At 44.6% G+C, this 20,414-nt stretch overlaps 1 protein-coding gene across 1 annotated transcript in view; it reads left to right on the top strand.

The window, feature by feature from the left end:
- The window catches only part of PTPRO (protein tyrosine phosphatase receptor type O), a 198,388-nt gene that overhangs the window by 138,785 nt on the left and 39,189 nt on the right, over positions 1–20,414 (top strand). Inside the window, exons 11-15 of the mRNA XM_063134522.1 lie at positions 1,036–1,229; positions 3,065–3,176; positions 6,625–6,776; positions 8,461–8,581; positions 13,758–13,897. Coding sequence (XP_062990592.1) covers positions 1,036–1,229; positions 3,065–3,176; positions 6,625–6,776; positions 8,461–8,581; positions 13,758–13,897 — 719 coding nt within the window. The remainder of the gene's footprint in view (positions 1–1,035; positions 1,230–3,064; positions 3,177–6,624; positions 6,777–8,460; positions 8,582–13,757; positions 13,898–20,414) is intronic.

The raw sequence follows: 20,414 nt of genomic DNA, 5'->3' as shown, positions 1-20,414 counted from the left end.
GACTAATGCTTATATCAGGGGTTGTTTGTTGCCCTTTTGCCAACCTTATAGTAGCCCAAACACTAGGAACACACTAGTTCTAATAGCTTTACTGACTAGGGCTGAAAGGAGTAGCAGTCAAACAGTTGCACATATGTGTGTTTTTATTTGTTTTAAACTTGTATTGTTTTAACTTGTTGTACACCAGCCTTGATGGCTTTTTAGCAGCTAAGGTGATATATAAATATTAATAATAGATAGATAGATAGATAGATAGATAGATAGATAGATAGATAGATGTGGAGGGACAACCACTTTAAATGGATGCTGCTGTTTTTATACTGTTGTTTTTATGTCTCTGATGGTTTTTAAATTTTGTATATTTTTAATGTTTGCTGTTTTTAGCTTTTGTGAACTGCCCAGAGAGCTTCGGCTGTGGGGCGGTATAAAAATGTAAATAAATAAATAAATAAATAAATAAACCCCCATAGTATGCAATAAAATGAGATGTAAAGTTTTAAAAGTAGTGATCTGAATATACAGCACTGTATATATGACCTCAGATTAGGGATGGAGAGGAATTTCCTTTCTGCTCATAAAACATGCGATTCTGCCCTGTTCTCAAGCCAGAATGAGAGCACAAGCGTAAGAATATGTCTGCTGAATATGTTTGCACATTACAGAACATGTGCAACTTTCTAAATTTTGCAAATGTCTAAATCAGCCCCTTTTTAGTCTGTAGGGGAAATTTGCACAAATTTGCAGATTTCTGCACGTTTCATGCTCTGTCGCTGTTCATTTTGTGCAATTTTCCCATTCAGGCAAACCCAGCAGTGATCGCAAAGGTGAATGTAAATCAGGCACAAAATGAGTGGCAAGCTGATGTTCATAGAATTGTAGCGAGTTCGAACAGCGCTCATTTGCCCATTCCTAGTTCAGAGAAGGCTTTTGCATAGTGGCTAAATAGCTCATAAAACATACGCACATGCACCACCTCTGTAGAAAATCCTGGCAACTAACTGTAATAAAATCAATAGCTTCCTGTTTGTTTTATAGTGCCAACTGGGATCAAGGATTTAACGCTTTATCCTTTGGGGCCCACCGCCGTCGTTCTCAGCTGGAACAGGCCTTACCTTGGTGTCTTCCGGAAATACATTGTAGAAATGTTTTATTTCAACCCCTCAACCATGACCTCGGAGTGGACGACGTATTACGAAATTGCAGCTACCATCTCTTTAACGTCATCAGTGGTAAAGTGCACTGGTTACAGTCTGTTATGAGTTACATATTCATGTTGAGAATTGTGGGTGGAAATATTCCAACAGGTATTTTTCAAAGTCCCAATGAAGATTTGATCAATACTTTTGCATATCCGATATCTAGCTTATTATGAATATCTAGAAGTATTGATAGGTTGTGTGTGTTTTTAAAGAAGATAACTGCAAGCATGTATTGAAGCCAGGATGTTTTGAGGTAGGGTCTTCTTCATTAGGGATTGTCTTCTCTCATGATCCTCAGAGGCCCTTCTCTGGTAATGGCGTTGTCAGTGGCGACACTCTAGTTCTAGAATGTTCTCTACGGAGAGGCTTGCCTGACCCCCACTTTGTGGTCTTTTATTTTTATTTTCCCAGGCCTTTTAATCCTTATGACCTTGTCCAGATGACACACTAAGCCAGCCATAGTGGTTAAGCATTTTGAGCTAAACATTATGGCTTAGCATGTCATGTGAACCATTCCTAACCGTGGTGGCTACAGAACCATGGTTTAAACACTCTCACTAACCATTTGCTGCAAAACGGTTAGCAGCCTAACCATGGCTTAGTGGGTTGTCTGAACAGGCCCTTTATATTGCAATCCTCTGCATCTTTAGACAGGAGAATGCTGGGAGTTATAGGACTTTCCCCCCATCTAAACATGCATAGGATAGAACCTTAAAACTTCATTTTAAAATGTCAAACCTGTTTAGTTTATTTCCTGATGTTCCTGACAGGTTTTTTTGTATTGTATTTTTTGTTATATTGATTTCATTCACTGCTTTGTATTTTATTCACAGTCGTATTTTGTTGTTTTATTGCTAATGTAAGCTGCTCAGAGCCCTTTGGTATTGCATGACATAGATATAGATATAGATAATAAATAAATATCAAATCAATTAAGTAGAAATAGGCTCTAGGAGTATTGGTACTGGTCAAGTTTTTATTATGCAGCCATCTGTGCAGGGACGTTGTCATTTCATGTTCTGTACAGCACCTGACACAATAATAATAATAATAATAATAATAATAATAATATAATAATAATAATAATAATAATAATAATAATAATAATGTATTTGTTATCCGCCTCTCCCTCTGAATCAAGGCAGGGTACAACACGAATGCAAACACCATAAACACACTATTAGCACAGCATCAAAATGAAGGAGTTGTTTCTGTGAATGGAATGGAAGCACCCAAAGATCTGCTACCAAAACCAGCAGCACCATGTTGATTTCCCATACCATAAAGTTCTTTTCTGGGTGCCTTGACATCATGACACAAGTCACGCTGATGCCCACAGTACAGAGGGGAGAATTGTCATGTTCTGAGACAGTACTATATGTTTTACTCCTTAGCCTGAGGGTAGGCAACCTGTCCTCCGTTGAAGGCCACATTCCCTCATGAGTAAACTGTCAGGGCGGGGTGGGGGGCATGTTGACAATCCAAAAAGTCAGCGGGTCACTCCTCTTTTCATTCTCTTCCTGCCCCTCTCTTTTCTCTTTCTGTCACCCACTTTTCCCTCTTCCTTCCCATGCAGTGGGCTGCAGTTCACTTTTGCCAGAGGTCGGAACTAACAGGCTTTTCAAATTAGCTTGAGGTCTGCATGAAATTAGGCTTGGGGGGAGGGCACAGGTTGCCTTAGTCATCACAGATTGTTAGACATGGTAATCTCCATATGTTAATGTGCAGAGGGGGTGGGGGGCAGCCATTAGCTTTTTGCTCTAAGGCCCATCAGGGATGTCGCCTTAGCATCACTTTTAGATCCCACTTCCTCAAGGACTAATTCTCTCCTTCCACACCCTTCCTTGTTGTTTCTACCTCTTCAGAGAATAGGCAACCTGCTACCTGCCTGGTATTATAACTTTCGAGTTACCATGGTGACATGGGGAGACCCAGAACTGAGCTGTTGTGACAGCTCCACCATCGGCTTCATAACAGGTAAATCAGGTTCTAGTGACTGCTTTGTGTGTTATTCTTGTTCTTTCCGGTGAGGCTTCATGCTCAGCTGAAGGCTCATGAGGATTGTGTGCCGCAGTCTTTCCCCTGCCTGCCTAGAGGCAAATGTAAAGGTTGCAGAGCCAGCCCTGCCTTTAGGTGGAGTGAAAATAATAATAATAATAATAATAATAATAATAATAATAATAATAATTTTATTTCTTGCCCGCCTCTCCATTTTGATCGAGGCGGGGAACAACAAGAAACGATAAAACACATAATACTCAATTAAAACATAATATACATTGTTAAAAACATCCTAAAAAACATCCTAAAAACATTTCAAAAACATCTTAAAATTCCACTGGATAGGCCTGCTGGAAGAGATCAGTCTTTATAGCTTTCTTGAAAGCTAGCAGACTGTTAAGTTGACGAATCTCCTCCGGCAGCCCATTCCACAGTCTGGGAGCAGCAGAAGAGAAGGTCCTCTGGGTAACAGTTGTTAATCTAGTTTTTCCTAGCTGAAGTAGATTCTTCCCAGAGGACCTGAGTGTGCAGGGCAGATTGTACGGGAGAAGGCGATCCTGCAGGTAGCCTGGGAAAGGGTCCACCAACACTCCTAGAGTTAAGTGCACTTGTGCCTGGGAAGCCCAGTGTGTTGTGCACATACCAAAAGCCTCAGTATGGTTTACCTACAGTATAGTCAGCACTCATATAATACATATTTAATAAACCTTTGGCAAACATTTAACAAACTTTTAAAGAACAATGTGCATGAATCATAGGTTACATGTGTGTGCTTGGATGCAAATATCTCACTGCTGTAGGATATTAATCCTCTAGTCTCTAAGCCTCAGAAATGTACATCGCCACATAATTGGCAACCATAACATACTTGCCCAAATAGAAGTTTAAAGAGTTACTGGTGATTAACAAGTAGAAAAACATGTCATGGACATGAGAGAATATAAACAAGGGAAAATGTATAAATGTTGTATTAAACGATGATTCCGGACTGTATAAACCATTTCCGCCTTCGTCAGTAATACACGTTTTCAATTTACAAAAGTTAAGAATTCACCATAACCTAGACATATAGGCTTGGTATAATGGCTGTGAGTTCTAACCCCCATGATAGACAGTTTGCTTCCTGGAGAAAAATGTTGGACTCTATGTCCAAAAGTATATGGAGTAGATTTCTAATCTTTAATTAACAGCTTCTAGAGATAGCATAAGTCTAAACTGATGAGGAGAAGGCAAGGGTTGGAGGACAAAGCTCTAACCCTCTCTGGACCGCATTGGCCCCATCCAGTTCAGATTGAGATCCAGATCTGAAGCAGTGCACAGCCCTAAACAAAACTAGGCCAGAATTGTGGCACTCTGGGGAGCGGAGGGAAGAAAATAGTGGACAGTCACCCAAGAAAGGCAGAAGCAGAGAGGAAAAAAAAAAAGGAAGAACCACTGCTCTACTGCTAAAAGAAAGTGTCCCCCCCCCCACGCGGTGGTGAATTTTGGGGCTCCTCCACCCATCCAAAGGTCTGGGAGATGGCCGTCCAGTTTCACTGCCCATGAACACAGCAGTGTGTCCGTTTGGTCTCAGCCCTCATTGGGGACTTGAAAAGGAACAGCTTGCCATCCCTAAAACCATCTGATGAAGTTCAGTATTCTTTGGACACCGATCATCTTTCCATTGTTGCTCTAAGGCAGTCATTTTTATGCTTGGTTTGTCTCCGACACAGCTTGCGCTGTGTTAAGGTGAGGTGTTTTTTACCGCTCTCCTGGGCTCCATATATGTGACAATAAAAAAGCAGATGTTTGGTGTGTCGTGGGAAGGAGATGTCCTGATGCATCAGTGATGTGTGTTTGGATGCTGCAGCAGAATTCCAGCACATGTTTGCATGTGCTAAAAGATCATGACTAGGGAAGCAGAAGTGGATACATGGGGGAAATCACAAAAGAGTCTTTCTGAAATGGGGTGTGTGGGTGTGGAATTGACTGCTAAATGCAACAACACTTGATTCTGGGCATTGGGGAGAAATTGATTTAGTTTATATTATCTAATTTTGCACTTTTGAACCACGATGCAGAAATGAATGTATCCTTCAAAATTTGCACTTCTCTGAATTTTAAAATGGAGTTTTCCAATTTAAAAAAAATGCATTAAAATGTACATGTTAGGGGAAATAGCATTTAAAATGCATTATATAAGAAAATTTATTGGGAAAAAATGTGTACGTTAGGCAAGGATTTGTATAAAATACATGTATTAGGAGGAGTGGCATAAAATGCCTCTGAATTTTCATATAAACTTTTTTTAAATTATTCTTGAAGTTTGGGATAGTGATAGATGGACTCGCCTCCATTTTCACTGGGTTCTCTCTGAGCCGCTCCTGCTCGTCATGCTGCATGAGCTGCTGATTGGCCTGCTAAGTGCTTGGCGGGAGCCACAGGGCTGCCCGTTCCCTTAACAAGCCACCATTTTGCGTAAAAATTGCAGCTCAAGGTTTACTGGAAATGTAATATTGCATAAATGGCGCCATAGAGGGGCCATTTACAGAACATTACAGGTGTTAATGGATCAGTTACAGTTGCGTAAATGCCCCCTTTACATCCGCCATTTGCATAATGTTACTTTTCCAGAAAACTCTGAGCTGCCATTTTTATGCAAAATGGCGTCTCGCTAAGGGAATGGGTGGCCACAGGGCACTAGTGGACCAGGCAGAGGGGGAGTCTGGCAGGCTCCACCCCCCTTCTCTGACTCCTGAGACATTGGATGAATTGAACTGAAGACTGGAGAACCAAATTTAAGTTTGGAAAAATGAGAAGAAATTCAGATATTTGCCCATTCATATTTGATTCTTTTTCAGGAAAGATCCATCACATATTCAGGATGAATATAAAGACCTTTTTCACACATTCAAGGGACATGGCCAGAGAGGAGTGTGTGGTGTTGGGGGTGTAGCTAGCTTTTGTGTTTCAACTCCTCATGCATTCACTGAACATGTGCGAGATTTGTCTGAAGAGGTCTTCGGACTGTGGCAAGCTTCTCTCAGCATGGGTTTCCACAAAACAGGGGCCTTGCAACAAATTTTTACCACTCCTCTTTGTTTATTTGGGCCCAGGCTATTTGAACGGCTGCCACACCCCTATATGTTTTGTCCAGCCATTAAGATCAGCCTCTGAAGCCTTGCTCCCTAGCCTGCTGGTACAGTCCATCAGGCTGGCTGGCACAAGAGACAGGAGTTTTTCAGTGGTGGCCCCATCGCTGTGAAAGTCCCTGCCATGGGAAATTCACTTGGCCTCTCCTCCTGTGTTTTCAATTGGGCTTTACAGACCTAGGCCCTATATTCACCTTTATTGATTAATTTGAAACTGGCTCAGAATACAAAGGGAGGAGGAGGAGGAGGAGGACGCCAAGGATGATGATGATGACGATTTTTCTCTCTGATAGCTCCAGTATCTCCCGAAATCACTTCAGTTGAGTATTTCAATAACCTTCTCTACGTCAGCTGGATCTACGGTGATGACAACACGGACCTTTCCCATTCTAGGATGCTGCACTGGATGGTTATTGCAGAAGGAAAGAAAAAGATAAAAAAGAGTGTAAGCCTGAACATCTTGTACTTCCTCTGGGTATGCATTCAGATAGGCAAATATTCATGTTTAAAACACACACACACACACACACACACACACACACACACACACACACACAGAGCCATGCATGGTAAACCTCATCCATTCATTATTCACTTGGCAGGGCTCCATAAAATTAAAGGGTAGCCAGGCTTTGTGACTAGCCTTGCCCCCAATGTGGGACCTACTCATTCGTCTCCAACCCACAGCCTCTGTGCACTGAGCAAAGGCCTGAAGGAGTGAGTTGGCTGTATTCACAGAGGCTCGTCCACATGAACAGGAGCTCTGATCATGCGTGGTTCCCAGTCGCATGGAGGAACCTCCACGCGAACATCTGGCTCCTCCTTCAGATCTTAGTTCAATGCACAGAGATCAGGGGGTGGAGTTGGATGAGTGGGTGCAATGTTGGGGGTAACAGCAGCAGCACAGCCCCAATAGCCTTTAATCACACGGAGACCCTTGTATTTGCCACCAAGGTTGAGGAACCTCGAAGTCCGAGGACCAGGGTGAGCTGGGGGGCATGGTACCAAACATTCAAGAGCCCTGCTTTCACCGCATGTAGATCCAAATAATAATGGGAAGGGGTGAGTATGCATGGATGACCAGCAGAATAATGACGTAATTCCTTGAAGAACTGCCATTAAAACATAGAGTTGGAGAGGGCTTTGTAGGCCATCTAGTCCAACCCCTTGCTTGATGCAGGGAATCCAGAGGTGGAACATCCCCAGCTAGTGGCTGTCCAGCCTCTGGTTGACGCCTCCAGGAAAGGAGAGCTCATCTCCCCCCTAGGTACCTAGAGGCGGTGGAGGCTGGTGTCTCCGATGTCAGTGAGGTGGTGAATCTGCTCTGAGTTTGAGTCAAAACACCATACCTTGGATAGGTCCTTTCAGTCAGAACCAGTTCTGGCTGGTTCTGACTGAAACCCAGAGCAGATTCAATGCCCTAGTGATATTGGAGACACCAGCCACCACTGGCTAGAGGGGGTGTGGTCTCTCCCTCGGTTGAAGCCTTACAATGGCTTCAGATGTTCTAAACAAGGTGGGACAGAAGAGCTTCTCAGTGGTGGTTGTTTATTCGTTCAGTCGCTTCCGACTCTTTGTGACTTCATGGACCAGCCCACGCCAGAGCTTTCTGTCGGCTGTCGCCACCCCTAGCTCCCCCAAGGTCAAGTCTGTCACCTCCAGAATATCATCCATCCATCTTGCCTTTGGTCGGCCCCTCTTCCTTTTGCGTTCCACTTTCCCTAGCATCAGCCTCTTCTCCAGGGTATCCTGTCTTCTCATTATGTGGTACTTGTTTACAATGTTCAAAGCGCCCCACTTGCTTACAATGTTCAGAGCAGTTTTTGTCTTCCATGTGCCAGAGTTTCCTCCTGTGTGGTGTTGTGGCTGAAGTGTTGGACTGGGAGTCGGGAGATCCGGGTTCTAGTCCCCACTCGGCCACGGAAACCCACTGGGAGACTTTGAGCCAGTCACAGACTCTCAGCCCAACCCACCTCACAGGGTGGTTGTTGTGAGGATAAAATGGAGAGAAGGAGGATTATGTACGCCACCTTGGGTTCCTAGGAGGAAAAAAAGGCAGGCTATAAATGTAATAAATACATAAAATTAATTAATTAATTAATTAATATTTAACCCACTGCCCATTTTAGGTGACCCGGAATGTCATGACGGCGGTGCTGAACCTGCCTGCAGGGGACATCTACAATCTCTCAGTAACTGCTTGCACCGAAACGGGCAGTAACACTTCTGCACTTCAGCTGGTGAAAGTTGGTAAGTCATTCTCTGGAGAGCTGAGCCATCACTGGGTGGGGAGCTGCATACGCTTTGGAGCAAGAAAAATACACTTTAGAGCAAGGCTTGGGAAAACGAGGCACGTTTTGTTACAATGGAAAACAGCAAACGGGGTGGGAAGATAGAAACAGCAACTGCTATGAGAACCAGAATTCTTGGAAAGAGCCAGTGAGCTTCCCATCCCATTTTGACACTGTCTTCCAGCATTTGTGCACATTTTAGTTTATGTGAACTATTTTATCCATTTTTTATTTATTGTTACATTTATACCCACTTCCTTTCCTCTTGCAAAATGCCCAAGCTGGCTTACATAATTCTCCTCCTTTCCATTTTATCTTCACAATGACCCTGTGAGGCAAGTTAGGTTAAGGGCTTTGCTAGAACTACCTGTTAATCCAATGGGGAGTAGGGGCAAGCCCGTGCTGCAGCTAGCGTGAGCCGTTGCCCCTGTCTACATGTGACACACGACGGGGTAAGGGAAAGCCCCGTCACGTTGGCCATTTAAATTTTTTTTAAAGGGGCCATGTGCGCAGGAGCGCACCAACGACAAGGTAGGTCTTTAAAAAAGGGGGGGTTCCCCGCTCCCCCTGCCCCCGATTTTCCCCCAGCAATGTCCGATGCCCCCCACCCACTCACCATGTCCGATCTCCCACCTGCCTCCCCGCTCGCTTGCTCACCTGCCCGCCTGCCCACTCGCCATGTCCGATCCCCTGCCCGCCCCCCCCGGCTGCAATCTCCCCCCCCCCCGGCTCCGCTCTCCCCCCATCTCTCCCACTGGGTCTGCTCTCCCCCCCTGGCCCCCATCTCTCCCCCCATGATTCCACCCCCAGCCAATGGGCACAGCATGGCTTCTCCTGGCTACTTGCGAGTAAGCTGTGTAGCCGGGAAAAGCCATGGAACCGGCTAGACCTTCCACAGCCCTGGGCTCAGCCAGGGCTGTGCAAATACCGGGCCACAACCGGTGCTGGTTATCCTGGGCCAAGGGAGGGTTTAGCCCGTGCTGACCTCGGGATCCCCTGTGCGTCATCTGGACACACAGGGGTGAGCCCGGGTAGCAGCCTGGGCTAAACCCTCATCTAGCAATGGCCTAAGAGTCAATAACTGGCCCAAAATCACCCAGTGAGTTTCATGGCCAAGTGGGGACTAGAACCCAGATCTCCTGAGTCCCAGTCCAACACTCTAGTCACTACACCACACTAGCTTCCATTGAAAGCATATTATACTTTTTATGGTACAGATCATGTGGTGTCATGTTACATTCATTAATAAAAATGGAAAGGCAATGTTGGATTAGATAGAGGCACACTAGCTTGGATCCTAAGATAAATAGAAGAAAGTTCACGTAAGAAAAATTACCCGTCCCCTCCTCCACCCCAGAGCCACTTACACTCCCATAAAACTTCCATGGAGGGTCAGGGGGGGTCCCTCCCTAACAATAGATGTGCAGCAGGCTGATGGGGGAGGGGGGATTGTCCAAGATTGGGTGCAGCCTCTGCCCATTTTGGGGTGAACCCACCTCCTTCCCTAGCAGTCCTCTGTGCACCATCACACATTCCTTCAGAAAGGTCACTAGATAGCCAGAGAGGCTTTTAGAAGGAAGCAGGTCGCTATAGGACCAGGGGGTGGAGACCGGAAACTTTCCTTCCATTCTCTTAGGAGCCACTGGTTATTGTATTTCTTTTTAAAATAAATAAATAGGTACCTATTGGGCCTGTTCAGACGACATGCTAAGCCATGGTTAGGCAGCGAACCCTTTTGCGACAAATGGTTAGTGAGTATGTTTAAACCATGGTAATGAAACCACCATGGTTAGGAATGGTTCACATGAGATGCAAAGGCATAATGTTTAGCTCAAAATGCTTAACTGCCGTGGCTTAGCATGTCATCTGAACAGGGTGACTACCTAACAAAGCTGATTAGCCATACAATCTTATACATGTGTACCCATTCAGTTCAGTGAGGCTTACGTCCAGGTAGGTGTGCATAGGATTGCTATCTAAATTAAAGATGAACTACATAAACAAGTAAGTGAGGATCAATTTGCTTTTAAGAATGAATGGGGAACAAGGGAAGCCATCCTGGCGATTCAGATATTACTAGGAAAAACACTAGAAATTGGAAAGGGCATTAAGGGCACAATTCTATGCATGTTTAGATAGAAAAAATGTTCTAGCGCTCCTAGCATTCCACAGCCAGCTAGGAAATGCTGGGAGTTGTAAGATATTTTTTTCTGTCTGAACATGCAAAGGATTGTACCCTTAATTTTTTAAATTTGAAAACAGAAACAAAAAACAGCTGGACAGTCTTTGCTGGGAATATTTCAGTAAGCAATGATGCTTCCAGACAAGACTTTTATGGTGCAATTGCTCTGCCTCAATTGCAGAATTTTACAAGAAAATGACAATGTCATTTTCATCTTGTAAACCCTCCCATGTTTTCCCACCACTTCTTCCATCTTTTTTCTTACCAGGAAAGAAAATCTGTTCAGTAGGATAAAATGGAATAGCTGTGTGATGCGTTTTGATTGGTAATGCTAGGAGCCCTGCATCTGGAAGCGCTTTAATAACTGATTTATGAGGACAGAATGATAATATATCATTACGCAAACCCCAGAAAGCAATATTTAAAGTAAATTATATTAAACATAGAGCTACAATTTGTAATGGCATCTGTCAAGGGCGTGCAATGTGCCTCTGTAGTGTTGCATGTATTTATAAAGGATGCAATTAATAAAATGAAAAAGTAGCAAAGTCAAGCATTACAGCAAATGGGAAGGAAATCACTGTGTTTTGCTGAAGTAGCAGTAATGACAGATACGGAAGGAAAACGGCAGAGTAGAGTAAATACAATGAGTTCATATTTTCAGCTTAAAACTAAATGAGAATGAGCAAAGGTATTATTGACAAGAACATTCATGTTGCAATGAGACGCAAACTGAGCAATGTAAACATTTGGAAAGTAAGATAATTGGATAGAAACTTCAGAGCAGTTTCTTTTTTAACAACAGAACATGTATGGGGAAATGAACATTTTATAAGACTGGTACTGACAGAAGAAATACAGTTACCTGTGAAAAAGATATAAGTACACACACACACGTACAGAGAGCGAGAGAAAGAGCAAAATAGAAAGAAAGAGAGGACGGAGGGGTGTGTAAAATGTGGTGTTGGAGAAGAAATTGTAAAGTGAGTTGGATAGAAAAGAAAGTGAATGGAGACGTATTGGATAGGGTTGGAGATCTAGCTGGAAAGATTAAGCTTAAATGTCCTTTCCCCCACCTTTTATGGGGATATTCATGGGTGAAGTCAAAGAACTTTCAAGCTTACCTTTTAAAGACATTGTAGCCACAGGGCCGGCCCTGCCATTAGGCAGAATGAACCACTCACCTCAGGCAGCACATGCTGGGAGGCAGCAGCAAGATATTGGAGAAGAGACCTCTGGGCTATAAGGCCTGCTCTGCACCTCCTAAGTTAGCCTCCCACCTTCACCAGCAGTGGAGGGTTTCAACACCTGTTATCAGTATTGAAATCAGATTCATTTGCCATGGAATGGGAGGGGGGCATCCTGTTCTTTACCTCAGGAAGCAAAACGTCTTGGGCCAGCCCTGGGTAACCAAAGTTGTCCCCCACCCTTCCCTGTGTTTTTAATGAGGGAAAAATAGTTTGCTGCTGCTTCAAGTGGTGGTTTCATGGCCCACAGCGGCGTTCTCTTTTCCACTTCGAATGAAAGGAGCCATCTCCCCCACCTCCCTGAGAGTACTGCTGGGAATGAAGCTACATTATGGAACATTCTGTCCCAAAATCCAAAGGGAATGCCCACTGGGCTGCTCGGGGCAGCCAAGCCACCAATTGTTAAAGGGAAAGGAAAGGGAAAAATCTTGGCCATCTTGTCTTCAGAGGTAAGATTCCCACCCATAAATGTTCTTCAATTTTGCCCTCCTCCAAAGATTAATCCAATCTTTGGGGTGGGTGTTTTCACTGCCCTCAGAAGTATTGCAAATTGCTGGGCGAGAAAGTTGAGGAGTTGTTCAATGAAGTAGGATAGGAGGCTACACCAGAAGAAGACTAGGCCCCATTCCAAAATATAAATGGAGGAAAATTGGAAGGATGGAAAGCAAGAAGTAGGCCTAGATACAATTATATAAAGCAAATTAAAGATTGAGGGTGGGGGAATTGGAGAGACACATGTGGATCTGGAAAGGTTCACTCAAGCAGTGCCTGGTTTTAGGGGGTGCTTGAACAAGGTGCAGTCAGGAGGAACAGCAGGGCCAGGGAGCTCCAGGGGTTGACAGGGAGCCCACTACTGGGATGTGAACCTCAGCAGATGCCCAATGATGCCAAACCCTGGTGCTGGCCCCACACTTAAGACAGAAACACGTGAAGTGTTGTCAAAGGCCAGGCCAGTGGCTGAATTACATAGGAGAGGTCCAAGCACTGTGATTTTGCTTTGACCTATGGGTTGTCAGAAATCCCATTTAAACGTACTGTCCTGCGGGACGTAAATATCAATGTGAGAGAAGAAATAACCTGAACTTCAGCTCCAAATGTACACATTGAAAATGATACGCATGTGTTCTTAGGAAATGATCCTTCATTGCTGAATTTGCTTTGCTTTGTGTTTGAACACGCAGTATTTGTTTTTAGTGACCTCTCATGAATATGACATAATAAAACCTGGCTTTGACCACCTCAGATTCAAAGTAATTTTAGGGCCAAATACCATGTGAGGAGAAATGTGTGATTCTACCTATGCACCCTAGGGAGTGTCCCTGATTCTTAATGTAAATGCAGAACCTTCCTGACATAAACTGCAAATATAAGAAAACGTGTGGAAATTCCAACGAGTTCCCACCCACCCTGACACACAACCACAGTTAAGACATTTTTATTGAAAAAGGAAGTGAAGAAATCACTAAATACTACAAATCAAGAAGGAAAGTGTTCGGCTAGCCTAGAGTATCTTCCTGTTTTAAATCTTGCCTGTTTATTGCAGAACGAGCTTTGGCAAAAGTGAAAACTTCTTGGTAGGGCTTACTAAAGAGGTTAATAGAGAGTTGGATCTTGTATTGCAACCAACTTTGTCTTCTGCCACACTTTCCTGTCGGACCTTGAGGAGTCACAAGACCCAGTTAAAAGGGTTTTCCTCCTGTCCCCAGACCCAGCTCCTCCAAGATCGCTCTTTGCTGTGAACAAGACCCAGACCTCCGTGACTCTCCTCTGGGTGGAAGAAGGAGTAGCTGATTTTTTTGAAGTCTTCTGCCAGCAGGCTGGCTTGGGCCAAGACCCAAAGATCCAGGTATGTGTTTGCTCTTTTACCAGTTCTGGATCACCCCCAGCTAAATCTAATCTTGTTGGTTGAGATTTGGGGATCTGGTTTCTCCCTGTTTAAATATTTCTCTCTGTTTAAATTTGCGTTATACGTGGGGCTGCCTTTGAAAATGGTCCGGAAACTTCAACTGGTACAAAACAGGGCAGCCCGCCTACTAACAGGGACTGGCCGACGAGATCATATCACGCCAGTCCTTCTACAACTTCATTGGCTGCCAGTCCAGGTCCAGGCCTGATTCAAAGTGCTGGTATTAACATTCAAAGCCCTAAACGGCTTGGGGCCAGTTTATTTGAAGGAACACCTCCTCCCATATGTGCCTGCTCAGACCTTAAGATCATCCACAGGGGTCCTTCTCCGTGAACCCCTGCTGAAGGAAGTGAGGCAGGTGGCTACTAGGAGGAGGGCTTTCTCTGCTGTGGCACCCCGGCTGTGGAACGAGCTCCCCAGAGAGGTTCGCTTGGTGCCTACATTGTTTTCCTTTCGTCGCCAGCTGAAGACCTTTTTATTTTCTCAGTATTTTAACACCTAATTTAACTTAAATTTAAACTTTTCTGTTTTAATCTCAATTAAATTAAACCTATATCAATTTTTGCTGTGTGGTTTTATCCTGGTTGTGCTTTTATATTGTATTTTGTATTTGTGTTTTTAAATTGTTGGTTCTTTTATTATGCTCTTCATGGTTTTAATTTTTGTGAACCGCCCAGAGAGCTTCGGCAACTGGGCGGTATAGAAATTGAATAAATAAATACATAAATAAATAAATAAATAAATAATCAATTTTCTCCTCTTTAAGTCAAGAATTTTAAATGGTAGTTAAGAACATAAGAATTGCCATGCAGGATCAGACCGAGGGTCCATCTAGTCCAGCATATACATATGCTATACAAATTTATATCCTTTTTTTTGTCCTCTTTTTTGATGATGCATTTTCTCTTTTGGGGTGATGTGTAAACGGCTTCTGAAGATATCCTGGATCTCAGCATTTGGCTTAGTTTAAGGCCAGAGACTGCTGATTCTAATCTGATATGGAAACCATTTTTAAATTCTTTGCATTGGATTCTATTATGGTTTAACTGATGTTTTCTAATGTCGCTTTATTTAATTTTATTGTTTTTCGTAATACTGCTTACGATTGCAAATGGCTTCAGAAGTTTACCTGAAAATAATCCAGACAATCAGTACAACATACAAATGTGATGTCACCAATTGCATTGCTGCCCTTTGCTGATGCATCATCACAACCTTTCCGGCCTGTTGGAGCACAATTTCTGGTTTTCGTCCATGGACTGCTTGACCCCTCTTAGAGACGTAGGCTCAAACAAAAGAGCTCTCTGTTTTCAGAGAGAGAATGATGTCATTTCCTTTTCCTATGTGCTCTTGCTTCATCATCTAGGTCTAGGATAACTTCTCTTGGGCTTTGCCATTTGCAATTTCATTTGCTGACATGAGTCATGTTGCTATTTCAAAACCTGCTTCAAAGCCAGAAAGCCTGAGCCCATTGTGAGATATCTATTGATTCATGCTTGTGGCTTGATCCGGATTCATCCTCTTGTCCATTGATTTTTTCCTGTCATGCCAGTCTGTGGGCAGAAGTCCAAGAGCTGAATTACACGTTCAGAACTATCACATGGTACAGCTCATGCTCCATTCATTGATAAGGCTACCAATGGCTACTAGTATTGATGGCTGTATGCTGCTTCCAGTATCAAAGGCACTCTACGAACGTACACAAAAAGAACGAATAGTTTCCAGATGCTATAAACATTTTTTTTGTAGAAAAGCCCGACACGTTTCAGCCTCTTGCTTTTTATTAGGCTTTCTTCAAGAGGATGTAGCAATTCATAGATAAAATACGAATGAGACAACACAGAACTAACGAACTAACTAAATAACAATTAGAGAAGCACATTGCAAGCACAGCCTGTTTCATTCGTATTTTATATATGTATTGTTACAGCCCCTTGAAGAAGGACTAATAAAAAGCAAGAAGACGATGTGCCGGGCTTTTCCACAATCAATTTGTTTATGGCATCCTATTCTCTCTTCTCATGTTCATCTTGGATGCTCACACACCTTGCACCACTGTACCTATGTACACCAATTGCTGGGGAACATGGGTAGGAAGGTGCTGTTGCACTCACATGCTGCTTGTGGGTTCCTGGTTGACAGCTGGCTGGCCAATGTGTGAACAGGGTGCTGGACTAGATGGACCCTTGGTCTGATCCAGCAGCAAGGCTGTTCTTATGTTCTTATGATGCTCAGGAAACAATAATGCTTTCAGATTATGCATGTAGAAGGGCAGGATATGAATAGAGTAATAAATAAATAAAATCCAAATGTGCTAAGCCAGCGTCCCGCTGAGACAATGGACTGGATGCGTTAATTGTTGTGAACTGCCCAGAGAAATTTGGCTATCGGGCAGTATAATTAATTAATAAGTACTAAGAAACTGAAGCTCAATAGAGATACGACTAACCAGAACAGGTCGATAGCTTGTGAGTTCTCCTGGTGCTATCACTGTCACTTGGTGCTCAGTGGCACAGAGAGCTTTTTACCAGCTTTGACTGGAAGCTCAGCTACACCCCTATCTGGACAGGAATGCTCTAGTAACCTCCAAGTTAGATTACTGCAATGTACTGTACATGGGGCTGCCTTTGAAGGTGGTTCAAAAGCTGCAGCTTGTGCAAAAAAAGGTTGGAAGGTATAGCATTGATTTGGGCTCACTCACACTGGCTGCCTGTACATTTCCAAGCCAGATTCAGGGTGGTAGTTTTGACCATAAAGACTTACATGGCTCAGGACCCTAATACCTGATGGAGCACTTATATCAGTATGGATATACCTGTAAATTCTCCATAGTAGTCCCCGGCTGTGGAATGATCTCCCCCACTGAGGTCCACATGACACCAACATTGTCATCTTTTCAGTGCCTGTTTAAGACCGCCCTCTGCTCCCAGGCATTTGACAGCATATGATAGGATTTTAATGTCAGTTATCTTATATAGATAACTGTGTAAGATGCTGTGTAAGATATCTGAGATGCTGTTAGTAGGTGATTCCGGTGACAGGATGGGGGGTGTTCTACCGGTTCTGGATGGGATTGCACTCACCCTGAAGGAGCAGGTTCGTAGCTTGGGGGTTCTTTTTTTATTATTATTACATTTTTATACCGCCCAATAGCCGAAGCTCTCTGGGCGGTTCACAAAAATTAAAACCACAGTAAAACACCCAACAGTTTAAAACACAATTACGAAATACAGTATAAAAAGCGCAACCAGGATAAAACCACACAGCAAAGTTAATATAGGATTAAAATACAGAGTTAAAACAGTAAAATTTAAATTTAAGTTAAAATTAAGTGTTAAAATACTGAGTGAATAAAAAGGTCTTCAGCTGGCGACGAAAACAGTACAGTGTAGGCGCCAAGCGGACCTCTCTGGGGAGCTTGTTCCACAACCGGGGTGCCACAGCGGAGAAAGCCCTCCTCCTAGTAGCCACCTGCCTCACTTCCTTTGGCAGGGGCTCATGGAGAAGGCCCCCTGTAGATGATCTTAAGGTCCGGGTAGGTACATATGGGAGGAGGCGTTCCTTCAGATAACCTGCCCCAAACCGTTTAGGGCTTTAAATGTTAATACCAGCACTTTGAATTGGGCCCGGACCTGGACTGGCAGCCAATGAAGTTGTAAAAGGACTGGCGTAATGTGATCTCGCCGGCCAGTCCCTGTTAATAACCTTGCTGCCCTGTTTTGCACCAGTTGAAGTTTCCGGACCGTTTTCAAAGGCAGCCCCACGTATAACGCATTGCAGTAATCCAAACGAGAGGTTATCAGAGCATGGATAACTGTAGCTAAGCTATCTCTGTCCAGATAAGGGCGCAGCTGGTATATCAGCCTGAGCTGATAAAAGGTGCTCTTTGCCACTGAGTTCACCTGTGCCTCAAGTGACAGTTCTGGATCGAAGAGCACCCCCAAACTACGGACCCGATCCTTTAGGGGGAGTGCAACCCCGTCCAGGACAGGGCAAACATCACCTCGCCGGACAGAAGAACCACCCGCTAACAGTACCTCCGTCTTGTCTGGATTGAGTTTCAGTTTATTAGCCCTCATCCAGTCCATTACCGTGCCCAGGCACTGGTTCAGAACAGCCACTGCCTCACCTGGGTTTGATGAAAAGGAAAGGTAGAGCTGGGTATCATCCGCATATTGATGGCACCTCAGTCCACATCTCCGGATAACCTCCCCCAGCGGCTTCATGTATATGTTAAACAGCATGGGGATAAGATAGAGCCCTGTGGAACCCCATGGCTTAGGTGCCACGGCACAGAGCAATAATCCCCCAGCACCACCTTCTGGAATCGGCCATCCAAGTAGGAGCGGAACCACTGCAACGCAGTACCTCCAACTCCCAGCTCAGACAACCTATCCAGAAGGATACCATGGTCGATGGTATCGAAGGCCGCTGAGAGGTCCAGGAGAACCAACAGGGTCGCACTCCCCCTGTCTCTCTCCTGACAGAGGTCATCCCACAGGGCGACCAAGGCAGTTTCCGTTCCAAAACCAGGCCTGAAGCCCGATTGAAATGGATCTAGATAATCCGTTTCATTCAAGAGTGCCTGGAGTTGTCCTGCAACCACCCGCTCAAGCACCTTGCCCAGGAAAGGGATATTAGCCACCGGCCTGTAGTTGTTAACATCCTCCGGGTCCAGATTAGGCTTCTTCAGGAGTGGTCTAATTACCGCCTCTTTTAAAGAGGCCGGCACCACTCCCTCTCTCAAGGAGGCATTTACAACCTCCTGGACCCAGCCGGCGATCCCCTCCTTATTTGATGTAATGAGCCACGAGGGGCAAGGGTCAAGCACACAGGTGGTCGACCGGACTTGGCCAAGCACCTTGTCCACATCCTCGGGCCTCACTAACTGAAACTCATCCAATAAAACTGAACCGGACGGCGCTCTGAACACCTCTACTAGTGGAGCTGCATTAAGTGTGGTGTCCAATTCATGACGAATCTGAGCGACTTTATCTTCAAAGTGCCGTGCAAATTTGTCACAGCGTGCTACCGAGGGTTCCACCATCTCTCGCCCTGGCCCAGAGTGTAACAGGCCGCGAACCACCCGGAAAAGCTCCGCCGGACGACACTGAGAAGACGCAATGGTGGTGGAAAAGAACTGCCTCTTTGCCACCCTCACCGCCACAGAGTAGGCTCGATAGTGAGCTCTAACCCGTGTTCGATCAGACCCAGCACGAGTCTTCCTCCACCTGCGTTCTAGCCGTCTCCCCTCTTGCTGCATCGCCCTCAGCTCAGGTGTATACCAAGGAGCTGACCGGGCTCTGCTCAGAGGGAGAGGACGCTTGGGCGCGATCGTGTCAACCGCCCGAGTCATCTCTGCATTCCACAGAGTGACCTGGGCTTCGACAGGAGCACTGGCCATATCAGCAGGAAAATCCCCCAGAGCCCTCTGGAATCCATCGGAGTCCATTAGCCTCCGGGGGCGGACCATTTTAATAGGCCCCCCACCCTTGCAGAGGGGAAAGATCCATCATTGTCACTTGAGGCTCAAGTGACCTCAGTGGCACGGAGTGCCTTCTACAAACTCCGGTTGGTAGCCCAGCTACGCCCCTATCTAGACAGGGATAACCTGGCTTCAGTTTTCCATGCTCTGGTAACCTCCAAGTTAGATTACTGCAATGCACTCTACGTAGGGCTGCCTTTGAAGATGGTTCGGAAGCTGCAGCTCGTGCAAAATGCAGCGGCCAGATTGATTTCGGAAACCAGAAGGTTTGACCATACAACACCTGCTCTGGTCCGCTTGCACTGGCTGCCTGTATGTTTCCGAGCCCAATTCAAGGTGCTGGTTTTGACCTATAAAGCCTTACACGGCTTGGGACCACAATACCTGATGGAACGCCTCTCCCGATGTGAATATACCCGGTCACTATGTTCAACATCTAAGGTCCTCCTCCGGGTGCCTACTCCGACAGAGGCTCGGAGTGTGGCAACGAGGGACAGGGCCTTTTCGGTGGTGGCCTCCAGACTGTGGAATGATCTCCCTGATGAGGCTCGCCTGGCACCAACGCTGCTATCTTTCCGGCGCCAGGTTAAGACTTTCCTCTTTGCCCAGGCATATGGCGGCACATCTTAATCACCCACATGTTTAGTTTTTTTTTTAACGGTTTTTAATGCTTTATGTGTGTATGTTCTGTGTTTTAGGATTTTAAATTTTGTATACTTGTTTTTATCTCAATTTTAGAATTTCTGTAAACCGCCCAGAGAGCCCTGGCTATGGGAGCGGTATATAAGTGTAGTAAATAAATAAATAAATAAATAAATAACAATAAATTATCAGGTCTCAGTATCACATTGTAAATTCTTACATTTAAATTCTTTTTACGTTTTGTATGTTAAGGTTTTTATATTATGGTTTGTAATTTTTGTGACCAGACAGTTTTGGCTATTGGGCAGTATAGAAATAAAGTAAATGTGC

The sequence above is a fragment of the Elgaria multicarinata genome, chromosome 9, assembly GCF_023053635.1.
Source record: "Elgaria multicarinata webbii isolate HBS135686 ecotype San Diego chromosome 9, rElgMul1.1.pri, whole genome shotgun sequence".
Lineage (NCBI taxonomy): Eukaryota > Metazoa > Chordata > Lepidosauria > Squamata > Anguidae > Elgaria > Elgaria multicarinata.
Note: the sequence above shows the minus strand (reverse complement) of the source record. Positions and strands in the feature narration are given on the sequence as shown.